The following is a 24,029-nucleotide window of genomic DNA, read 5'->3' as shown; positions in this document are numbered from 1 at the left end:
TTGGGAATGGAGGAAATTGATGTTAGGACACAAGTAACAGACTGAGTGGACAGTGAAGGAAGAAAGATCAATTAACCAACAAGCATTTATGAAGTGCCTCCTATGTACCAGTCATTCAATTTAGACTCTAGGAATCTAAATACAAAGAATGAAATAATACTTACTCACAAGAAACTGGATATTCTAATATGAATGACAAGAACATTTAAATATGTACAGAATAAATTTAAAATTAATAAATATAAATATCAACAAATTAGCTAATATAGGAGAGTTTAAAAGGGAAAGAACTTGGGGAGGATCAGGAAATGATTCACAGAGAAGTTGGTATTTGAGCTATACTTTAAAGGAAAAGAAGGAAGCTTTGAGGCAGGGTTAAGGAGAGATTGCAGTCTAGGAATATGTTATACATAATGCTAAGGTTTAGAGATTGATGAGGGAGTGTTGTATATGAGAAACAGAATCTGAATCAGAGTACTATGAGAGTAAGATCCAAAGAGGCAAGAAAGATAGGCTGGAGGCTGCGAGGTGGCGCAGTGGATAGAGCACTGGTCCTGGAGTCAGGAGTACCCGAGTTCAAATCTAGCCTCAGACACTTAATAATTGCCTAGCTATGGGCAAGTCACTTAACCCCATTACCTTGCAAAAACAAACAAAAGAAAAAGAAACATAGGCTAGGTCCAGGTTACTAAAGGTTTTTAAAGCTCAACAGAGGAGTTTATATTTAATCCTAGAGGCAATAGGAAATTACTGGAGTTTAGTATGAGTGAAATAATTATATATTAACTAATTATTGAATTAACACCAAGGTTTTTATTTCCCTTTGCTACTTTTACATTAAGAAATCAGCTTATGTAGGCCATTCAGGGCAGCCTTTGAAGTGAGATCTGATATTGAGAGGGAATATGCAGATGAACTGATGGATTCTGGACACAGAGAGGTCTGGGAAAATGTGGACTCTTGATTTTGCCACACAGGTAATATGGTTACAGATAAAAATACATACAGGCAATTCCAGATAGAGAATTTCCCCATCAAGAATTTTATTTTGGAATTATCACCACATTAATAAGGATGCTTTGGATTTAGGCACATCAAAATCTAGGTAAAAAAGTAAATAGCATGAGGGTAAAGAATACATCATGAGTAAATGACCTCTTTATGGACAGGTCACTCTTCCCCAAAACAATATATTTTTTGAGCTGTTTTCTCGGATAAGAAAAAGGAAAGGATGGTCAATCATGACTCGTGGAGTAATTCTTGCACATCGAGTCATCATAACTGCTGCAGTAGCACAAGCTGCTTCCGTGCCTTCTTCATTAACTTCCACGTATGCCTTGTGTACAACCTTGGATAAAAACAGGTCATTCCTGGCTGACATCCCAGAAAAGTCAGCCATGCCTCCATCAAAGGCATCTGACATCCCCAATTTTCGAAGAATGAATTCCATGTCTAAATTCTCCTCCAATTTAAATCTGGGAAGGAAAACTTCAATCTCATTTTCATCCATCATCTCAGGATTTATCCAATCTTCTAAATTCTTATGAGTAAGTCCTTTTTCCAACTAGAAATAAAAAGAATTTAATATTGTAGGGCCCCAAAGAATTAATTAATTAATTAGAAAAATATTCCCTTATCACCTACTATATGCAAGGTTACTGTGTTAGGTGTGGAGGATCCAAAGTGGGGAAAAGATTTTCCTCCTCCAAGAAGTTTGTTTTACTTGAGAAATTAGGAAAATGTCAAATATAACTAAGTCAAATATAAAGATTCTCTCTCTCTCTCTCTCTCTCTCTCTCTCTCTCTCCTCATACATACATACACACCACACACACACACACACACATACACACACACACCACACATACACATACACACACACACACACACACACCACACAAAACTATCCAACTAGAGCCTGAAAACTCTTTTTTGTGTATTTCCTTCAGAGGACCTTAGATTTAGATCTGAAAGGGTCCTTAGAGACATTCAGCATAATTTTCCATTTTACAGATGAGAAAATTGAAGTTGCTTCAGATCCCATAAGTGATAAGAGGCTGAGCCAGAATTCCAAAGTCTTAGACCTCTACTCCAAATTCCTTTTCCCTGCCTTTCCTATCCTCAACTGTCTCCCTTAGAAGAATCCACACCATCTCTCTTAAGCTCAATTTTTGCCCCCTTTCATTACTCCCTTCAAATCTTAAACTTCTCTTACACTTTGTTCATTCCTCACAACAGGCCTTTGAATTACTTTAGGCATTACAGAAGGGGATACTGGCTCAAAGAAGTTTCATGATATCCCGGGTAAGCAAAATACTGACTTTTCAATGGGCAAGATTGCCCATGACTCAAATCTGAGCTTTTCCTTATACTATGTATTACAAAACTAGGATGTATCATAGTCTTGAGAGTCCATCTTGACCAGATTGAGAATGGTGTTTGGATTCTCTGAGATTCTAACAGAGGAATATTCCTCCAATGAAGCAATCAAAGGCAACTCTCTCTCTGGGCTTGCTGCTGACTTATTTATTTCCTCCCTCAGATATAAATCATAATGATTCCCAATCACATCTCTCTGTTTTTCATTTCCCATCCTGTTCTGGCTGCTCAGCAGCAGCAGCAGAATCTGGAAACCAACTTCCCTTCCCCTCTAGAAATTCAAGACCCTGAAATGTTAATAGATAACCACTGGATACTTCGAGCCTCAGGTAGGTCATAGTTAAAACCTTCCACTGTCAATCCCCATTCCTTGTAAAGTGATCCCTTGAATACCAAGGGTTTCTATCCTCCTCCATTGCCCCTCCCATACTCCATCTCCAAGTTACATAACACATACATTGAAATCAGTATAACATCCAGTTATTGATCTAGACAAGAAGATTCATTTTAAAGGACTTGATTATTATAATCAAAATTCAGTGCCTATAGTTCTGAATCAATTTTTTTTTAATTTTCCAAATGTAGGTAGCATATAATACTTTCTCTCACCATATTTAGATCAATGTGTTCATCTGGAAGCAAAATGATCATGTCCATTTGTTTTCCAACATAAGGCAGAACAAGAATCTTGGTAAACACTTCTCCTATATAGGTCATGCTAAATGTAGACTTCATAAACATCATTTGTACTGGTTTCTGTTTCTCCTAAAAGGAGATAGATAAAAAAGAAACTGAATAGATGGCAACTAAATGGTGTAAATGCATCAATACAACTTTTCTCAAAAAAAGAGGTGTTTGTGTGCCCTTTACTCAGATCTTTAGACTGTAAGCCCTCTGAGGTTATAAATCAAATATTTACAAAGTGATACTTTAATCCCCTGAGGCTTATTTCTTCATAAGGAAATGTGCTACATTTAACTATAGAAAAATACATCTTTTCTCCCTTCGTGTGACATAGAACTGTTATTGGCAGGCATATATGAATAAAAATATCTCAGTACTAAATCAGTATTTCCAAGAGTCCCTAAGTTTCCTTTTTTTTCTTCAGGACTTGTCTTAATTAAGACACTTAGAGCTCTCCTGACTTCTTCATTTCCTTCTTCCTATAAGAAAAAGGAAGGCTCAAAATTCAGCTAATTCCACAATCAATAATTACCCTACAGTCTGAATGAGTTTCAAATTGCATTTGTCATTTAAGCCTTATCTGAAATTGTAATGAAAAACTTTATCTCCAATTAAAGCAATTTCATGTGTCAACAGGTTGTGTAATCCTTAAAACAAAACAAATCTCACAAACCTTTTATCCTAATCAAAACACACAATTCCTATGCACAAAACTTACCTAGTATGTACATCTTTTTAAAGTGATAGGTATAAGATAAAGTAGAAAGAAGAGACTAGTTCCTTACCTTTCTCTGTCCCCAAACTCTGATATATAACTGTAAATTTTTTTACACTTTTTCCAAATAGTGGGGGAGGTGAGTGCTTTTGCAGGGGAGAGTGGATTGTGGAACATTTTTTTCTTTTAAATAGCATTTTATTTTTTCCAATTATGTGTAAAGATGATTTTTAACAAACTTTATTAAAATAAAATTTTGAGTTCAAATGTTCTTTCTCTCTCCCTCCCTTCCCTTCTTCCTATGTCAGTAAGCAATTTGATATATATTTTGTGTAAGTCCCTCTGAAATTAATATGTCTGTTTTCTATGAGTTACTCTGTGTACGTGTGTGCAGTGTACCTGACTGGTAAGGTGCCTAGTAAGGCTAGACTTTGGCTCACTGATTCTAATGATCAACTCCTTTTGGAAAAAGGGCTCACTCTGTGTTCAATGTACCTACCTGGTAAGGTAAGAACTCATAGAAGACAGATACATTACTCACTGGGCTATTTCCACATTTTTAATTAGTATTTAATGATAATCTAATCATATCTCATCTTTAAATGATATTCTAAAACTCATTAGCTCCTATACTATTTTTCCATTAATAATAAAGCTTCTGACATAAGAGTACATGGATAGAAAAGATTTTCTTTGTTTATAGAACTTTGTTTATTCCCTAAAACATAAAATATTTACTAAGTGCTTGACAGTTAACAGCAAAGCATTCAGATGAATAATGACTTCTCTTTATGAGTATATATGTATATAGACAAATATATATATATATATAAACATATATGCATATTATAATATCTTACAAAGTCTATTCTTTGTTTCATTTTTATTATCTAATAATATTAATTCACATTGCTCTCTCTCCTCCAAGTCTTTTAGTACTTATGGTCTATCCTATGAAATGGAAAAGTTAAAAGTTATTGAAGTCTCTGAGTTGAATGATGTAATTTTTTATTATATCAGGCTATATATAGAAAAGATTGAGAACAACCCTACTAAGGGATAAAGAAGATGGAGAGAGGAAGAATAGTTAAGAAAAGAATTAAGTTCAGAGTCTGTAAGAAAAGAAAGTAGACTTCTTAGGTCAATGATACATTATATTAAGCTTAGTCTTAAAGATTGAAGGGAAATATGTCATCTTTTTAAGAAGCTAGCAAAAGGCTTCTGAAGAATGAATAACCTGATCAATTAGAGATCAGACAGAGATATCCTCAGTGAGAAAAATGACTCTCTCCAAAGAGAATCTTTGCACTGATCTTGGGTTTGTCTTGCTTATAAATAATTTCCCACATATGTCCTCGGTGTCCAGGCCAAAACTTTTTTGTTAAACTGAAAAACACAAGTCTAAGGGCATCGTCTTTTCTATCATGATTTACCTTAGCAAATAAAACAGTGAGGAAGCTGTCTTGCAGATGCTATTTTATAAGACAATTTCTAAGGTCTTGAGGTGAGAAAACTGGCTGAGCTAACAGCTAAAATAAAGGAAACCTGAACTGTAGGAATGAATTTTTTATTATATCAGCATATAGAGAGAAAATATTGAGGAAGAGCCCTTTTAGGAAAGAAAGACAAGATCAAAGGGAGGAAGAATAGTTAAATAAAGAAAAGGTAGAGTTTAGTGGTATACTGTCAATTGTATATTAAGAAACAAAGTGAAGATGCTGATTCTTTTCCATTGTTCCAGTTGCCTATGAGATCCCAGGACATTTCAAAATTGCTTACCTTGCTGATTTTGAACATCTTTTCAGTTGTTTTGCATTTGTCAAACTGTTTTTCCCAATTTCCTTTGAAATAGATGGCATTCACAAGTACCAGAGTGGTCATTGGATTAATGGAATCATTAGTTAGCAGTTCTGCAATCTTACCTGTAAAAGAACATTAGAGATTAAATTTAATGTTGAAGTAGTCATAATCATATCTAAAAACAAATGAGATAACAAAAATAAAACATTTTACAAACCCTTAATAATTCTAGTTAGCCTCCTTCTCTTCATCATTATCATAACATTGGTTACATGATCTGTCAGGAAATATGCTAAATAGGGTTTTAATCTTTAGAAATAAATCAAATATTATCACTTACCTTCACATAACAGTGATAGAATCTGCAAAAATCCATCCATTAAATGTTATCAAGAAAGAATCATTTCCAAGTACAGAGCATTCCTTCTTTCACTGAATAGCTTTAAGAACATATTCTCTTTACAATGGGGTTTTTCAATATGTTATTTGATATGATATTTAATTATTTTTACTACAGTTTTTTCCTTCAAATATTTTTATTTATTTCCCCAAATATTTCAATTACATGCAAATAAAATTTCTGTTCATTTTTTTTAAATTTTAAGTTCTAAATTCTCTCCCTTTCTCCTCTTCTACCTAACCCCTCTTGAAAATATTTAGTATATATGTATGAGGGTATACAAAATTTAACTCCATATTAACCATGTAGCAAAAGAAAACAAAGACAAAGAAAAGAAAAAAGATCAAATTTTTAAAAGGATGCTCCAATTCCTATTCAAAGTTGCCAAGTTCTTCCTCTGGAGGTAGATACCATTTTTTTATCATGAGTCCTTTGGAATTTTCTTGAATCACTGTTTATATCAGAGTACCTAAGTCTTTCACAGTTGATCTCTATTACAATATTGCCTTTATTTATCAAATGGGAAGCTAGGTGGTACAGTGGATAGAATACTGATCTTAGAGTCAAGAGGACAGAAGTTTAAATCTGACTTCAGACACTTACTAGCTATGTGATCCTGGGAAAGTTACTTAATCTTGATTGCTTAGCATTTAGGGCCATCTGCAGTCTTCATGATTCATATGTGATCACTGTACCTAGATGATTCTGGAGGAGGAAGCAAGACTGGTGACTTAGCATAGCACCCTCTCACTCAAATTCAATTTGTGTGTTTATCATGGCATCACCTCTCTGATGTCATGGTCTCCTTTGAGATTGAAAGACAAAAATTGTCCATCAAAGAAAATTTCTATGGTCACTTAATACTATCTTTTGTATATTTAGTCTATTACATAGATAGATTCATTCCCCTATTTCGTACTCAGTACCAGATTGCTTTTATGATCATTGCTTTATAATGTAGTTTGAAATTGAGTACCGCTTGTCCTCTTTCCTTCATATTTTTTTCATTTATTCCCTTAATAGTCTTGACCTTTTATTCATCCACATGAATTTTGTTGTTTTTTCCTAGTTCCATAAAATAATTCTTTAGTAGTTCATTTGATGACACTGAATAAGTGAATAATTGGAGGAATACTCATTGTTGCTCATTGTTGGGGTTGATGGGAAACTATAGGAAGCATCACAAAATGAGAAGCCTCAGACTCCTATGGTGGGAATGTTCATTTGAGTCATTCAACAAAAGGAGGAATAAATTGTAATAAGAAATGATTCACTCTACAGGCCAATTATTCCATTCAGAAGCATTATTGATACTATGGACACTGAAAATCAGAGGAAAGACAAAGAAAATCTGAGAATAATTAATAAGATTTTTGCATCCTCAATCCTTTTTTTTAATACATTGTAAAAGTGTTATCAAAGCCATTAGCCACTATCTCTTAATTAGCTAAAAAAGAAATTGTATGATTTCTTACCTTCTGTCTTTTCTTCAACCCACTTATTTATATGCTTTCTTGCTTCCTCTGGAGCATTAGCAAAGTCCAGTTCTCCCATATTTGAATGGTAAAATTTCTGGCAGGATTCTTTGAAAGACTAAAAAACAGGATAAACAATCTAACCAAGTGTCACAAAAGCGAAACTAAATTTCATCAATGCACTCCCAAGAAATTTTGGATCCTTTCTTCATAGTTATAAACATGTTACAAATCATCCTATAATGACCTCAAATCTTTGAGTATGACTTGGATGAACTTGTCTTAAACCTAGTAATTTATAAACATAAGGACTTGTTAGATACCTTTAAGTTTTATTAGTCCAAAAAGGTCCCTTAAAAAACAATAATTATGGTCAGAAAACAGATGGGGAAAACTAATGATATAGTAACTTCCTCTAATAAATTAATTGATTGTTATTTGAAAGTCAATGCTCAGAATGTATTGATCAATCCAATTTATCCATTTTATATAATCCATTATAATATAATTTTATATAATCCATTTTATATAGGATCATAGCTTTTAGAACTAGAAGATTTTAGAAGACATTTAGTTCAATCCTTCCATTTTTATGGAGGAGAAAACTCAGACCCAGTGAAAAGACTTGTCTGGATATCAAACAGCAGAGGTGAGATTTAAACTCTGGTAGTGTTATGTCATTGAACCATTCCATTAACTTTTAAAAATTAGGGAAAATAATATGTTCTGGGGGTGACCAACTTTTTCAAATAGTTCATAATTTTCATAACAAGGTAACAGATGAGATACTTCTGCCACACAAGTTCTTCATCTCTTTTTAAATTGAAAATTTCATTGATCTGCTTAAGTTGATACATGGAGAAATAATAGATAAGACTTACTGCAATAAAATCATAAGTCTTTTCTCCAAAGAGTCGGTTGGCAATTCTTAGTAGGCATGGATTGCCAGATCTATTAGCTTCTGTCAGAAAAGACTGGAAACTTTGGTGGACATCTGCATCTTTACTTAAAGAAAGAACCTGTTGAGAAGAAAAAAGTGTAACTTCAGTACTATCTTCCTCTCTTCAAAAACAAAATCCTCAAAGGAAAACCAATTGAAAGTTCTACAGAGGGTAAGGGCATTTAAAAACAAAATTTGAGGCCATCTCTCATCTATTCTATAATCTCCAACGACCCCCCCTATCAATAGCCTTTAGAAACAAATACAAATCTTCTTGGTTTGGTATTTAAAACCCTTCACAAGCTGGTTACAACCTGTCCTTTCAGACTTATTATACCTCACTGCATTTCCCAACTCCCCACCCCTACCCCTCACACTCTTCCAGCCCTACCCATCTAAATTAGCCTTCTTGTATTACTTATGGCAAGGTAAGAATGTAAGATTATACTGCATTAGTAACCTCAAGGGCATTTCTACTCAGAACATCTACTGTTCATACCACCAACCCATTCTACTCTATTTCTCTCTCTCTCTCTATTGCTCTACCATTGATAGAACTCTCTTTCTGGTCAGCTTCTTTGAGGAATGACTTTGGGGAGATATAGAAAGTTTCTTAGGGTTTATTATTGTTGTTTTTTATTTTGTTTTGTTTGTTTTCTCTTAGGTCAAATTACCTGTTGTATTTGTGCAGCAGTATTTCCCTTAGCTCCATCTAAGATCATGGCCAGGGCACAGGAGAGGCTCATCGGAGAATAAAACACATTCCGTGAACTATCTTCTTCACAAATATTTTTAAAAAGGTTCAAGGCAAAGGTGTTGTTTGCTGCAGAGAGTGCATTCATCATTGCACGCCTGGAATAAGAAAGCAAAGAGATGTATTTCATGAATATAAAGTATTCCATTTTGAATCTAGATCATCTCTGATGATACCTCTTCAATAACAATATTAAAGTACATTTATATTGTACTTTAATATTTATAAAGCACTTCTCATGCTAACTCATTTGATTCTCAAAACAACCCTGCAAGGTAAGTACTATTATTATCTTCATTTTACAGATAAGTAAACTGAGGTAAACTGACTTTCCCAGAGTTACACAGCTAATTGGAGTCTAAGTCTGCATTTGAACTCAAGTCTTCCTCACTTCAGCATTCTATCTACTGCACCATGTATCTGCCTTCCTAAAAGAACAAACAAATAAATAAATATTACAGCACTGGAAAAAAGCAGAAAAACTTAGTTTTTCTGATAATTATCATTATAATTCATATCTAGAAACTGCTTTGAAGTTTACCACAGATTTTCTATCAATTTCTTGCTCCCCAAATGGAAATATGACAATAACATGTCTTTCTGGTCTAAAGAAGCTATCTGCTTCCCTGTTTAAATGCCCGGGCTCCTGATATTTGGACCTGCTACCATGAATACCCTTCATGCTACCTACATATATCCTACCCTTCTTCATGGTTCATTTCCAATGCCTTCACCACCGCAAAGCTTCCTGAATCCCCTTAGTCAATAATGATCTCTACATGAATTCATCTGGCACTTATTCCAGAATCCTTGGTTTAGTCATTACTTGTGTGTGTTCTGCTTAATCTAAGCTCTCTTCTTGAAAAGCAAGGGCTATTTCTTATGTGGCAAGGGAGGCAATGTGATTGTTTATCTAAGAGGACTAAGGACCAAGAGTACTGTGGCAACTGAGCAGATATTTTAGCTTGGGTCAACAAACAATTGGAGACTAACAAAAGAGTAACAAATGGAAAAACAGAATAGAAATAATTTAGTATGTTCTACTGATCTGGCAGTAAAAAGGCAAGTTTAGAAAGTCATAAAAGTAAAAACAGGCATGAACCACATAAGGTAGAAACCAGGATAGTCAAAAGCTAGGGTCCAGAATTTCTCTTAGGAGTCTCATTAGTCAACAATGAATTCTGATCCTAGCAAATAAGCCACTTGCTCTCGGTACTGTTGTACTGAATGTTGGGCATGTGTGCATTAAGTATAGATAACAAATAGGAAGGAAGCTAAAACTAGGAGGAGAATCTTGGCCCTCTTCAGAATCAGTGTAATTACTGGAATAAAATCAATCATACCACAATTCCCAATCAAAGAATCATCGAAGATAAATGCTGGAAGAGACTTCAAAAGATGTCCAGTAAAACCCCTATCTAAAAAGTAATCATCTCTCAAAGGGAATGCAATATTTCTCAGGGCAATGGTTTTCAATTTTAAATTGTTCCAGTTGTTAGCAAGGATTTATTACATTAAGCCTAAATCTACTTCTCTGGAACTTTGCTTTAAAAAATTTCCCTTTGTTCTCAGTTCTGTCCTCTGAAAACTTGATTAAATGTAATCAGTCTTCCAGACCAAGCTAAACATCCCCAGTTCATTCAACTATTTCTGGAAGAGTACCTTCTTAGTTCCTTCTTAGTCCACATCACCCTCTACTGGACATACAGATGTGGAACACAAAACCAATGACAGCACTCTAGTCTGATCAGAGCATGAATGCAACAGCATACTACTGGTAGATTCAGTCACAAGAAGTATCTTCAAATCCTAGCTCCATACTTAACTTTCTATGTTACCTTGAACAAGTAATTTAATCTCTCTGTGCTTCTACTTTCTCATCTGTAAAATGAGGGGACTGGATAAGATGCTCACCCAAGTATAGCTGCCTATAAATCTACGAATAGTAACTGCCCTCGTGTTGGACACCAGACTTCTCCTAACGCAGCCTGGGCTTGTAGTAATTTCTCTTTTCTTGGTCACATTGGAGACTCATTCTGAACTTTCTATCAAAAAATCCCTCAGATTTTTTTCAAGGAACCATTGACCATTCTAACAGCTATCCCTCTCAGCTAACAGAGCAAACAACAAATTCCAAAAGGAGTTTGGCAGGTACTAAAGCATTAGGTTGAATTGGTAGTTAAGAAATTCAATAAGGATAAAGCTAATGTTGTACTTTTAGGTATAAAAATTAATTTCACAAATGTAAGATGGGATAGGCATGGTTAAACAGCAATTGTTAAAAAGACCTAAAGGTTTGAATGGACTGCAAGCTTAATGAGTCAGCAGTATGATGATGTAAGAACCCAAAAAGCTCATGTGATCTTGCATGTATTAAGTGGGAGGGACAGCTTCCAGGAATCAGGATTTGATATAGTCCCTCCTCTAGTTAAGACTATCTATAAATCAGCCTTTGTTAGATTTCATCTGGAGTACTGGTTTTAATTCTACCACCATGCTTTAAAAATGATACTGATAAGCTAGAAAATAGTCCAAGTGGGGCAATCAACATACTTGGAGAGATTGTAGTAATGGGGCATTTAACCTGTTGAAGAGAAAACTCGGAAGGTCTCAGAAGAACTTTCTTCAAGCATTTGAAGGGGTTTTCCACAGTAAACAGGATTAGATTGGGTTCTATTTGGTCCCAGAGGGTAGAACCAGGATTAACAGTAGAAATTACAAAAATGTCAATTTAGGTTTGACATCAGGAAAAATTTCCTAACAATTAAGAGTTGTCCAGAGATGGGACTTTCCTTGAGAGAGGAGGTTCTCCCTTCTGAAATATATTCATGGACAGGCTGAGTGAATACTGTGTTGTATACATTATAGTAGAGATTCTCTTTGTATAAATGTTGAACTCAGATTCTGAGATTCACTACCCCTTCTATCTAATCCCATGTAGAAGGCTTAAAACTACTTAGAAGCAGAGGCAGTTAGGTGGTGCAGAACACTGGCCCTGGAGTCAGGAGTACCTGAGTTCAAATCCAGCCTCAGACACTTAATGATTACCTAGCTGTGTGACCTTGGGCAAGCCACTTAACCCCACTGCCTTGCAAAAACCTAAAACTACTAAACAAAACAAAACAAAAACCAAACTACCTAGAAGTATCACCAGCCAGATTTTTCTGGTCTTCTTTCCAACCAGTAGCACCAACACCAGCAATGGGCTCCAAATCCACCTCCATCCTTTCCCTTCCTCACTGGAGCCTCCACAGTTACCTGAAGATAGCCTGAAAACAGTTAACTACAATGCCAACATTCTGTCTCACAACAATCCACTTAGAATTTTTTGGTCCAGTTAATTCTTCATGTTCCCCCTCAAGCCATGATTGAGCAGGTAAGTAATTTAATCACTTTCCCCTATTGCTGCTAACATAATCCTACCTAATTCCTCCCTGCCCACTCCACCCCCCCAAAACACCTTTACACAGTGTTATACTATAAACTGAAATTACTTACCCCAACTGTTTTTTCCTTATGCCCCTATCCCTATTTACACCAACCCTACAGCTCCTTAGGCCTATTCTCCTTCTTTCCACTTTACAACTACCTAGGTCTATTCTTCTATCCACTCTTTTCTTGATCTACTCATTATACTTTTTGGAACTCTGTTTCTACTCTATACACATTTCCCTACATCTCTGTTCAGTGAGAAAGACATTGACTTTGGAGTCAGAAGACTTAAGTTCAAATCCCAGCTTTGTCACTTGCTATGATCAAAATATGTAACTTTTCTAGGCACTTTTTGTTCATTTGCAAAATCAGATTACACTAGTTGACTTCTGATCCATCTAAATCAGTAGGTCTATGACCCTTTTTTCACACCTTCTTGCATTAATTATAACCTGAGTTTCCAGAGAGGATTAGAACTTGGTCTGCTGCTGCTTTTGAGCTGTTCCAAAACAGTAATCATTGTTAACTTTTCTTCCTTGAAGTTTGTATAATCCACTTGGACTTCTCTTCCCCCCCCCACCACCACTGTCATCTAAAGACCACCAGATTATTCTTCCAGTACCTGCTAGATAACTTTAGCACTTGGGCTCAGTTTTCTTGTCATTTTATCAAAGACTTTCCTACATATTCATACTGGCCCTGGTGACACTGATATTACAATACCTCAACCTTTTGTACTCCTACAACCTTCATCTCTACACTATTTCTTAGCTATATAACATCACTTCAAATAAAATCTGGAATTCTGAAATTCTGCTTTCTGGTTACAATTTCCTATCCTTCATCACTCTCTGTCCTCCAGTCCCCTTCATTTAGACGAAGTCTATTTGACCTCATTCTTTGTCCTACAATCATTTGACCGTTCACTGTTATCCCAATCTATCTCCTTCACCCTGATTTCACTTATGTCTCTCTATATAATCCCCTAATATGACAATGACAATGATTCCCTAGGGAATTAAGCTACCTGTTCCTTTGAACAGTTTTTCATCACCAGCTTCTTGAGTCTTTATCTTAGATAACCTTAACCACCCAGTAACTGAATTTCTACTTCTGAGTTGCTGAGAAAGTACTGGATAAAGTCACAAAATTGTGTTAATTTCATGCTGAAAAAGAAGGATATGTAATTTCTTCAGGAAGGGGAATGCCTTCCTGAGTCATTAGTGACTATGTTCTATGGGTTTTAAAGGTATCATATTTATGAGATTGGATTCTTGGAGAATCTAGCTTGAAAGACAAAAATGAAAGAGATATTGGGATATTTGGTTTGCTCTTGTTCTAAAAGAATAAGATATTAGCATAAGAATCTTATGTTTAATGTAAATTAATAATTGTATGTTTAACTTTAAAGGAGTCAAGAATGTGGACTTCTCTTATGTTAGCTGCAGACAACTGATGGGGGGCTCTGAAGGATGATTGAGCAAACAGCAATTGTATTGTCCCATTGTAAGGTAACTTATACATGAATAAGATGTGTTTATCAGTTATGTGATATTCTTTTGTAACTGCTGAGAAATTATATTTACAATTATTTAGCTACCTGTTATAATATTAAAGCCTGGAATTAACATGTTATTTCTTTAAAGGGGTAATAAGGGAAAAGATAAATCAAAAATAATGATCCCTTCTGGGATCTATGAAATTTTAAATTATATATTAAACTTGGTGTAGATCTGTGGGTTCATTACTAGTGTATTAATGGAAGGACAGTTTTGTGCAATCTAGTAATTCATTTGATATTCTTACTGCTGTTTTGTTTTGTTATATTTAATTAATAACACATGTCTCTAGCCAAGGAAAATCTGACAATACCATTTTTATATAGGAATAGAACAGATATAATTTTAGACAAAGGGAAGCGAGTCTGGAAATCAGAGGCCTAGAGCAAGCAGTAGGAGATGAAGTATATAGGGCCAGCCAATGTTAGAATTCCTGGTTTAGCAAGGACCCAGGAAGGACATTCAGAGTTTTAGATAGGGGATTCATTAATTGGGATGCCATTTATACTATAATTGGAATTTATGAATTGGACTCACTTGAAGTCCTAATTAGGTAAAATTACTGTTAGATCATGGGACTTTTAATCAATTTTCTCTTTTATATCTGATATCAAGAAGGACAACAAAAAGGGAAGTGTTACTAGATCAATGTGTTCCTGAAGTCAAGTAGGTTAATGGACAGACCATTTCAGGTGACAGGAGTATAAAGTTGAAAGGGGTGACTTTTTTAGTGTAGCCTGAAGTTTGACCTTTTCTTACTTGATTTCCCCAAATGTGACACTTGGATAATTTCTCGACATTTGACTACCAACATGACCTCTGCCTGGAGATTGACATTCAAAAATTATATCTATAAAGGAATTTTCCTTTGATGTCTTGATAATAATAATAAGTTTATAATAATTTATCCTTTATAATAAGTTACTTTAAGCAAACCAGATAAAGAAGTTTTAGGTCAACTGGATTTAATAGTCAGATAGGTTAGGTGTGTACTCTAATATCAGCAGGAGAAGGAGAGGCAGGGTGAAGATGTACTCCATTAAGAGAAAAGGAGGTCGAGATTAATGGGTGGCATGATTATACCCTACATGAGTCTGTATATCCTATCTCTCATTTAGAGAATGGGATATTTGAAATGGTGGGAGGAAAATCCAGCTGAAAGAAGTCATTGCCCTATCTTTTAGTGGGGCTAACTTTGGAATTTGTGATGGTTCATAGCAGTTTGAGAACTGGCCTTGGATTCCAGTCCCCCTGAGTCTGGTCTAGATGCTCAATTCCTGGTCAGAGATGCATTATGGCACAGGATTCTGATCCAGAGAAGAGAAACAATACTGGCAAATGACTGAGTCAGTTCAGGGTGACTATTGTTTATACAAGTCTATATAGAATATTTTCCTGAGGCGTCTGTGGCAAATGTCTGTGGATCTCTTTCCAGAAGCAAGGTACACATATTCTGAACTGTACAATTTATATAGATGGACTGAGACTCCTGTGAGATATAATGATGGTACCTGGATCCCATGTCAGGATGCTAGTTAGGTAGTTGTTATCTAGACTTATGGGCCCTGGTACCCGGGCATAGGATGGAAGTTAGGGCTTTGGAACCCCAATTCATATTCTATTAGATTCTAAATTAGTGGAAATAATTACCAATTAGACAGCTAGGACCTGGACTTGCTGGCTAAGGCATGCAAACAAGAGACAAGATTTGTCAGTAGTCATATCAGTAACAAGGATTATGATTTTAAAAAGAAATCACTAACAAGGTATAGAACCCAAATTCTTATTTAAAAAAAGAAAACAGGAAATTGAAAGGAATATGTGAGTAGGTTTGGGTACCACAGAATGTGAATGTTTACTAACATCTTCACTCACACCAACAATAGAAAAACTAGTAGGTAAAAATGAATAAACTAGGAAATCTCATTTGATTTTTAAAAAGCTAAAGTAAAATGCATTTGTTAGTTCAGTGATCAAGAACAATTCTATAAGATTTACAATGTAAAAATACAATCAACATCCAGAAGAAAAAACTATGGAGTCTGAATGGATCAAAGCATATATTTTCACTTCTTAAAACTTGTTTTGTGTTTTTTTATTTAGTCTTGATTCTTCTTTTATAACATGACTAATGTAGAAATATGTTAAATATAACTGGACATGTATAATCAAAATCAGAGTACTCGTCATGGGATAGGGAGGGAAGGAAGGGAGGTAGAAAAATGTGGAACTCAAAAACTTATAAAAACATGAATGTTGAAAACTATCTTTGCATGTAATTAGAAAAGACAAAATAAAATAACATTTTGGGGAAAATGCTTGCTAATTATTTCCCTCAGAATATGGGAAAACCTAAATAATACCAATGAATACTATCTTGACTGTCCAAGGTTCCCTTTAATCTACTGGCACCAAATTCACTTCTTCCAACAAGACAGCTGATTTATCCCTAGCCTCAGTGAAAATCACAAAAGGCCTCACTTGAAAGAAACATTTTCTGACTCTTATTTTGAAGCTCTAATTACTATGAGAAATATGATAATGAGCAGCGCATTATGACTTCTATGAGCTGGCCTTGCACTATTTTAATCAATGGGAGCCCCAACCCTATCCTTTCCTCAGATAACCCTAAAGATTCTAGAATGAATTGTAACCAGATTGCAGACATGGAGTCAGACCATTGGCCCATTCAAAAACCTCTGACAGCAGAGACATAAGAGGACTTTGTGTGGTATTTGTCCCTCATAACAATAACCTCCAAAGGACAGAGATGTGTATACAAGAATTCAGCATAACAATGTTACCACAATAAGAAAAACACTGAGTTCTGATTTAGCTAAGTAGCAATTAAGAGTGTATCTTTCTTTGTGATTTATGTCTGTCCCAGGCTAGCAACCAGGCTCATAGAAGTTGGAAACATTATAGAATACAGCTTTTGTACTGTCATTCATTTATTCATTGACATATATTTATATTTCTGTGTCCAGTTGTCCTGATTCATATCTGCCACTAAACCAGAGGAAAAAGTGAATCTGGTAACTTTGCACAGGCCTTCTCTTAAATCCAATTCACCTGCATGCCATAGTATCACATCCCTCATATCATGGTCTTCTTCAAAAATAAAGATCAAACAACAATTTATTCAATGGTTTTTCACTTCATCTTTGTATCTTGGAACTTAAGAGAGAGCCTAGAATGCAGTATATGCTTAATAAATTATCCATTTCACTATTTACAGGAACACAAAGATCAAATAATAAGCAATCCATGCCCTCAAGCAGTTTAATTTGAATAGCAACTGGGGAGGACACAATATAATATGAAAATAAAAATAAAAATAACTACACATCAGACAATAGAAGAAAAGACCTGTTGACACCATAGCTCCCTAGGACAACATCTTGAAGCAACATCTTGAAGCAAGGTCAATCTGTGTTATCTTTGGCCTTTCAGAATTCACAAGGACAATCCCTTATAGAACCTAAATAAAAAGGCAATCACTAAAGTGCCAAAAATATCTCTATATAAAGAGACTGTCCTAGAGTTGTAACCATAAATTAGTGATGTATCATTGATTCTCAGTTACTTAAAAGTAAAAGTAAAGTAAAAGGTGAGGAAAAACATTGAAGTACAAAAATCTGGAGCTTAGATCCAGATCCATTTCTGACAATCACTTGCTATTTAGCAAGTCCCAACTTAAGTGATCCTCATTTACCTACAAAATAAATATCTAATGGACCTTGCAGCTCTTGAAGGCTACAATTTTAAGCAATTATCAACAGAGTAAAATAAAAAAAAAACTCCTACAGTTGCCAAATAATTACTGAAAGCCTTCCTAGGCAAAAATTATACAAGTAACATCAATTACTTGGTCAACTGTAACCTACAATTAATATCTAATTATATAATACTGATGACAGGGGAAATTGGTGGTGCCATCATGATGAGAGTTCTAGAAAGTGAAAAAGCTTAGATTTTTATTTCACAAGCCTACAAAGTTCACAGATTAAACTTTTTTCCTAGAGAGATAATAAAATGCTTAAGGACAGGCTAAATAACAACAAAAAGTCTAGGTGAGAGTGACTGAGGGAAAGAGAAAAAGGGAAACAGTCAAAAGAGCAGACTGGACTTAGACTCCAGTGAGTTCAGTCACATGGAACTGAGGTCATATTACTCCATGCTGGGAGTACCTAGTTCTAGCTTAGAAAGTGGCCATCCTGCAAAGAAGAAAAGAGAGGGAAGAGTGAGAGAGAGCTCCACACCAGAAGCCCTTGCTTAAAGGCATTTCCATAGTGAGCTGGACAACAGTGATGTTTGGGGAGTGATTTAGCACGTGGTTCCAGATATTCCAAATAGGTATGCCACAGGAGTGGCCCTCCAAAAAGTGGCTAAGACAGTACCCAATGCACCTAGGTGGCATTCTACATACAAGTCTTTCTTTTATTAAAGGGTGTGACCTTCAAATTCAACATGATCATTTCCTGTGCCCTGTTTCAATATAGTCATTCACTGAGGAAGATAAGATACTTAATGCATTTGGTCCTGAAAGGTGAACCAGAATATCATCTGACTTAAAAATAAGATCACAAAGTAATTGATCACTACTGCAAAATAATATTTAAATTCTTAATAGACATGTATAAGTTGAAGTTCTAAACCTAAGAAGAACAATGCAAAATAAAAATCCACATTTCACACAATTATTGCAAAATCAAAGACTGGGGTCGTCAATCCTTTGAGATTTTAATACTAATGCTCAGAGCTTTTTTTATTCTGAACTTAATGCACAAGTAAGGTCTTGAGCTTATTTAGATCACTTATAAAACTCAAATGTTAGCCAACCAAGGACTTCAAATATTTCATCAATTCATTTCATCAAGTAAAATAACCAAATCAGCCTTCAGTTTCTGATGTAGTTACAACATTAATCTAAAAATAATTAAAATATGTTAATATTATAGAGCACAAATCTTTAAAATTAAAACTTCATTGTCATGAAGATTATTAACTAATCAATAAGAATGTACTTTTACAGGGTGGCTAGGTGGCGCAGTGTATAGAGCACTGGCCCTGGAGTCAGGAGTACCTGGGTTCAAATCTGGTCTCAGACACTTAATAATTACCTAGTCATGTGGCCTTGGGCAAGCCACTTAACCCCATTTGCCTTGCAAAAAAATGTAAAAAAAAAAAAGAATGTACTTTTACAGGGAAAACGAGTTTGAGTAGGAATTTAAATATATTAAATTTAAACCAATTCTTATTCTTTCTGTTTTCTCCTTGTCCCTAAAATAAAACAATATATTCACCATTCACTATATGCTATAAACACAGAAAAGCAATTCTGGACTCTTAAACCAAGTAATTAGTACAGTTTTACTAAGTAGGTTAAGTTGTTGGTAACAAAATGTAAATAACACTTTGGAGGAGTATTTGGCCTTAATATGATTTAAGGCAGCTTCATCTCACAATTTTTTCATAGTAGTGATCCTTTTTTCTTTATTCCAGTCCTAAATTTTATTACAACCACTTTAGGAAATATGAAGTAGTCCTACACCTTGATATTTAAGCAGCAGAATATTGTAAGGATGGGCCAGAAATTAATGTGAAAATGGATACCTTGAGTTGTTTGACAGCCCCTCCCCCCACTCCCAATTATCCAGGCAACCAGAATAACTGTATGTAGACTAAATATCTTCACTTGACATACCAATAATCCTTTGCAGTGCCCAAGAGTTAAACTTAGCTGAACATGCAGAAAATCAGTAACTCTAAAGTCAATTAAGCACATAGCAGCTGTAAAGAACATGAGCCATTTGGTAGTTTATGGATCTACAGGGCACACACCCTTATCTTGAGACATTCCCCTAACTATGGTTATATGTTGTTGAAATTATTTGTTTTTGGAGACATCTCCTTATCAAGCCTTGAATTATATAGCCTGCTCATCTGATTTATGAAAAATAAATCATAATTTATGATTTAAATCCCCTCCTCTTAGGGATGGGTATCAGTGACTCATTCTTTTCTAAGTCCACCTTTCCCCTTAATTTCTTATCTTTCTTTGTTCAAAAGATATATAAACTCTTCCCACATACACCCTACATGGTGGGCTTGTCACAAGGAGTCTTCCCCTTCATGTAAAAAAAAAAGATCTAAATTCCCTCAAGGGAGTCTTTGCCTTGATTTATACTAATCATAAAGTTTGTCAAACTAGTTTGCTTTGAAATAAAAATGGAACTAGATAGGAATTCATCTGTGTGCCACTTCAAATGATATATTGACCATATCTTAACAAAATATCACTATCTAGTAGTGATAGCAGTCCCTATGAATTATACTGTCCATTTTCAAGAATTATTAACTAGTGATTAGCAATAGTCATATAAATTAGCTGGTGATGATTCATATAAATGACAGGGACACTGTTGTTTTATTCCAGAAGCAGATAAAATTCAGGAACCTGATCCAAATATTACGATATGATATCATATCTAACCTATTTATTCAATCTGGTTCCACCCAAAACCTTGTGGAATAATTTTAATCTTGTAATCTTAACAATGGGGTTCATTACTAGGTTGGGCAATAAAATGTAGTAAAACATTTATACCAATTTCTTCTTATAACACTATGTCCTGATTTGAACATTCAAATTTTATCACCCCCCCATCATTACTGTTGAAGTAACTTGATTTTCCAAAATGAGTCTGAAGCACTCACTTCATTCTAACATGAATAAAATGAAAGTGATGATAGATATAAAGTTCATAGTGCCTCTAAGTCTTAAAGAAACTAGATTTTTATCATTTTTCTGAATTGGTTTTACTAAAATCATAGTGCTTTTCACAGATGTAAAAATGTAATGATGGGCAGCTAGGTGGCGTAGTGGATAAAGCACTGGCCTTGGAGTCAGGAGTACCTGGGTTCAAATCTGGTCTCAGATACTTGATAATTACCTAGCTGTGTGGCCTTGGGCAAGCCACTTAACCCCATTTGCCTTTCAAAAACCAAAAAAAAAAAAAAATGTAATGGGATTTTTCATGGGTCTCAAATTTTTAACTACAAACACCAGACTGGTTTTGAGACAGAACCTGGCTGCTGTTGCCAATCTATGCCTTTTTTTTTCAGTTTTTTTTTTTTTTTTATTTATGGCAATAGGGTTAAGGTCACAAGCTAGGCAATTATGAAGTGTCTGAGGCCACATTTGAACTCAAGTCCTCCTGACTACAGGGCTGGTGTTCTATCCTCTGTGCCATCCAGCTGCTCCCTTCTGGTTATGTCTTGAGGTTATTGACCTAGGAAGCTCTGTCAAATCCTTGGTGGCAAATAGGCTTAGGGTTAGTCAATGGCCTGCTTCCTAACCAACATTAGAAGGGCCCCAACTCTGCAAATGTCCTATCTAGAATTTATTTTATTTTTAAAAGTTTTGATACCTTTTGTTTTTACATCGCTGTCTTTCCCAGAAATATACCTTTGCTTCTCCCTTATCCAGTGAACCCCTCCTTATAACACGACCAGTTAACAAAACCAACAGATACCCGGCCCCCCAACTTTCCACATCTTTCCAATGAAAAGGAAGAACAATGAATGATTTAATCCCAGAGCCCAAGCCCTCATTACAACGCCTTCTTCTCAGTTTCCTTCTTTCTTTCTTTTTTCAATTCACTTCCAGGATTTATAGCTTCTTCTTAGGGTTTGAATACTTGTGTGGGATCCCTGGAGCTGATATCATACAGAGCCCTGGACCTGTATACTATCTAGTCCAGTTTCTGTCACTTGCTGTGTAGCCTGGACCAGACTACGCTTTGGCTCCTCTAGAAAACCTTTGAGTTTACTTACAACTTTAAAACTGTAGGAATGTTCCCAGATGAAATCTACTCTTCTCCCCCAGTGCAGCAACGGGCGTTTTTTTGTTTGTTTTGTTTTGTTTTGAAGGTGGAAGAGTTAGGGAGTCTACGGCCCATTCACCCCCTCTCTAACCACAGGTAAATATCCTATTTCTAGGGCAAGTATCACCTGGAGGCCGGCAGCTGGGGGCGACTGAGTTCTGCCCCCATGTCGTCCTTCTGAAACCGCCTTCCTCTTCCTCCCCTCCGGAACTGATCCCGAGAAGGAAGCAGGACTGTCGGACACCTCTGCTCCTGCCTCGCAGGTTCGGGGTTCTCGCAGGACCAGAGAGCTCGGTGGAGCCCCAGGTTCCGGGGAGGATCACATGCCACAGGCGAGCCGCTCCCCAACTACCCTTTGCATAATTCCGAAGCTGCAGGTCTGGATGCCCGAAGAGCCCCAGCGGGAGGCGGGGGTGGGGATGGAGGAAAGGACCACCCTTCCCGGGCCCAGGGCCACCCGAGCAGGCGCCCGGACGCCCCTCGCTCTGCCAGGCTTCCGTGCCAGGCTCGGACTTCCATAGCCTACAAGAGGCCGGCAGAGGGGCACGAGCGGCCCCCTGGACCCGGGCGCGCTCGGCCCACCGACTTTGGCGCCAGGATGACAGCCTCGGGGAGCCGGGCTCCCCAAGCTGGGAGTGGGGTGCGTGCCCGGCGCCATCTCAGGCCAGGATTCGCCCCTAAGCGCCTCCCCTCCCGCTGTGCGGCCATTGGAGGAAGGGCTCCGGGCAGACCTGCACAAAGCCCAGTCCGCCTCCGCCTACCTGGGTCCGCTGAGGCCGGGGACGGTGAGTGCGGCTGCGGGGGGCTCCCTGGGGCACCGCCGGCCTGCAGTCCTGGAGAGAAGTGGCCAAGGCCAGGGTGGGTCAGTGTATAAGACCAGCGGCTGAGTCAGCAGCCCAGCCACCCTGGGGTCCGGATTGGACGGGGGAGGAGCCAGGGGAAGCGACTCCTCCTGCGCCTTCCAGGGCTGCTACACTGGGGCAGAAGGAAGTTTGGGGCTGAGGGCAACGCCAGTGGGATCGGGGTCCTTCTGTTTCCTAACCAGGGGCATAAGGAAGTTTGGGGCTGAGGGCAACGCCAGTGGGATCGGGGTCCTTCTGTTTCCTAACCAGGGGCATAAGGAAGTTTGGGGCTGAGGGCAACGCCAGTGGGATCGGGGTCCTTCTGTTTCCTAACCAGAGGCATAAGGAAGTTTGGGGCTGAGGGCAACGCCAGTGGGATCAGGGTCCTTCTGTTTCCTAACCAGGGGCATAAGGAAGTTTGGGGCTGAGGGCAACGCCAGTGGGATCAGGGTCCTTCTGTTTCCTAACCAGGGGCATAAGGAAGTTTGGGGCTGAGGGCAACGCCAGTGGGATCAGGGTCCTTTGGAGCACTCTTCTCATGGAACTCATCTCTGAATTCAAATTCTACCTGTGATACAAACAGCCTGTGTGACCCTAAGAAAGTCATTTAACTTCTCAGTGTCTTTCAGCAACTTTTTTTTTTGCAAGGCAATGGGGTTAAGTGGCTTGACCAAGGTCACACAGCTAGGTAATTATTGTGTCTGAGGTCGGATTTGAACTCAGGTCCTCCTGACTCAGTGCCGGTACTATATCCACTGTGCCACTAGCTGCCCTCGACAACTCTCTTAAGACTGTAAGTTTCAGAAAAGGTGCCAACCTTCATTGGAATAAGGAATTTCCTCACTGGAAATTTTCTATAGTGATGAAATAACAGATTTGTTTACACAAAGGACTAAAAAACTATGCTTTTCCTTTGCTTCAGCAATACCACTAGTAGATCTGTATCCCAAAAAGATCATTAAAAGGGAAAATGGAGGTGTCTAGGTGGCACAGTAAATAGAGCACCGGCACTGAGTCAGGAGTCTGAGTTCAAATCCAGCCTCAGACACTTACTAATTACCTAGCTGCGTGGCCTTGGGCAAGCCACTTGACCCCTATTTAGAGCAGTTCTTTTTTGTAGTAGGCAAATAATTGGAAATAGAGAGGGTAACCAACAGTTG

General features: G+C 37.0%; 1 protein-coding gene and 1 long non-coding RNA gene across 6 annotated transcripts in view; one reads left to right on the top strand and one right to left on the bottom strand.

The window, feature by feature from the left end:
• Positions 1-1,026: 1,026 nt before the first annotated feature.
• Positions 1,027-22,449, bottom strand: LOC141502523 (serpin B6-like). Its single transcript, XM_074207275.1, is given in 8 exon segments — positions 1,027-1,204; positions 1,207-1,564; positions 2,989-3,144; positions 5,558-5,700; positions 7,454-7,571; positions 8,335-8,472; positions 9,068-9,245; positions 22,155-22,449. Coding segments are annotated over 8 exon segments (1,242 nt in total). The 5' UTR covers positions 22,196-22,449; the 3' UTR covers positions 1,027-1,094.
• The window catches only part of LOC141502525 (uncharacterized), a 45,812-nt gene continuing 34,261 nt past the window's right edge, over positions 12,479-24,029 (top strand). For 4 of the 5 annotated variants that reach the window (XR_012472580.1, XR_012472578.1, XR_012472576.1 and 1 more), the window contains exons 1-3: positions 12,479-12,523; positions 13,991-14,090; positions 22,143-22,359. This is a non-coding gene — a long non-coding RNA (uncharacterized LOC141502525). The remainder of the gene's footprint in view (positions 12,524-13,990; positions 14,091-22,142; positions 22,360-24,029) is intronic. The other variant, XR_012472579.1, reaches the window with a different exon arrangement.

This window comes from Macrotis lagotis, chromosome X (assembly GCF_037893015.1).
Source record: "Macrotis lagotis isolate mMagLag1 chromosome X, bilby.v1.9.chrom.fasta, whole genome shotgun sequence".
Lineage (NCBI taxonomy): Eukaryota > Metazoa > Chordata > Mammalia > Peramelemorphia > Peramelidae > Macrotis > Macrotis lagotis.
This window is presented reverse-complemented; position numbering and strand designations above follow the sequence as displayed.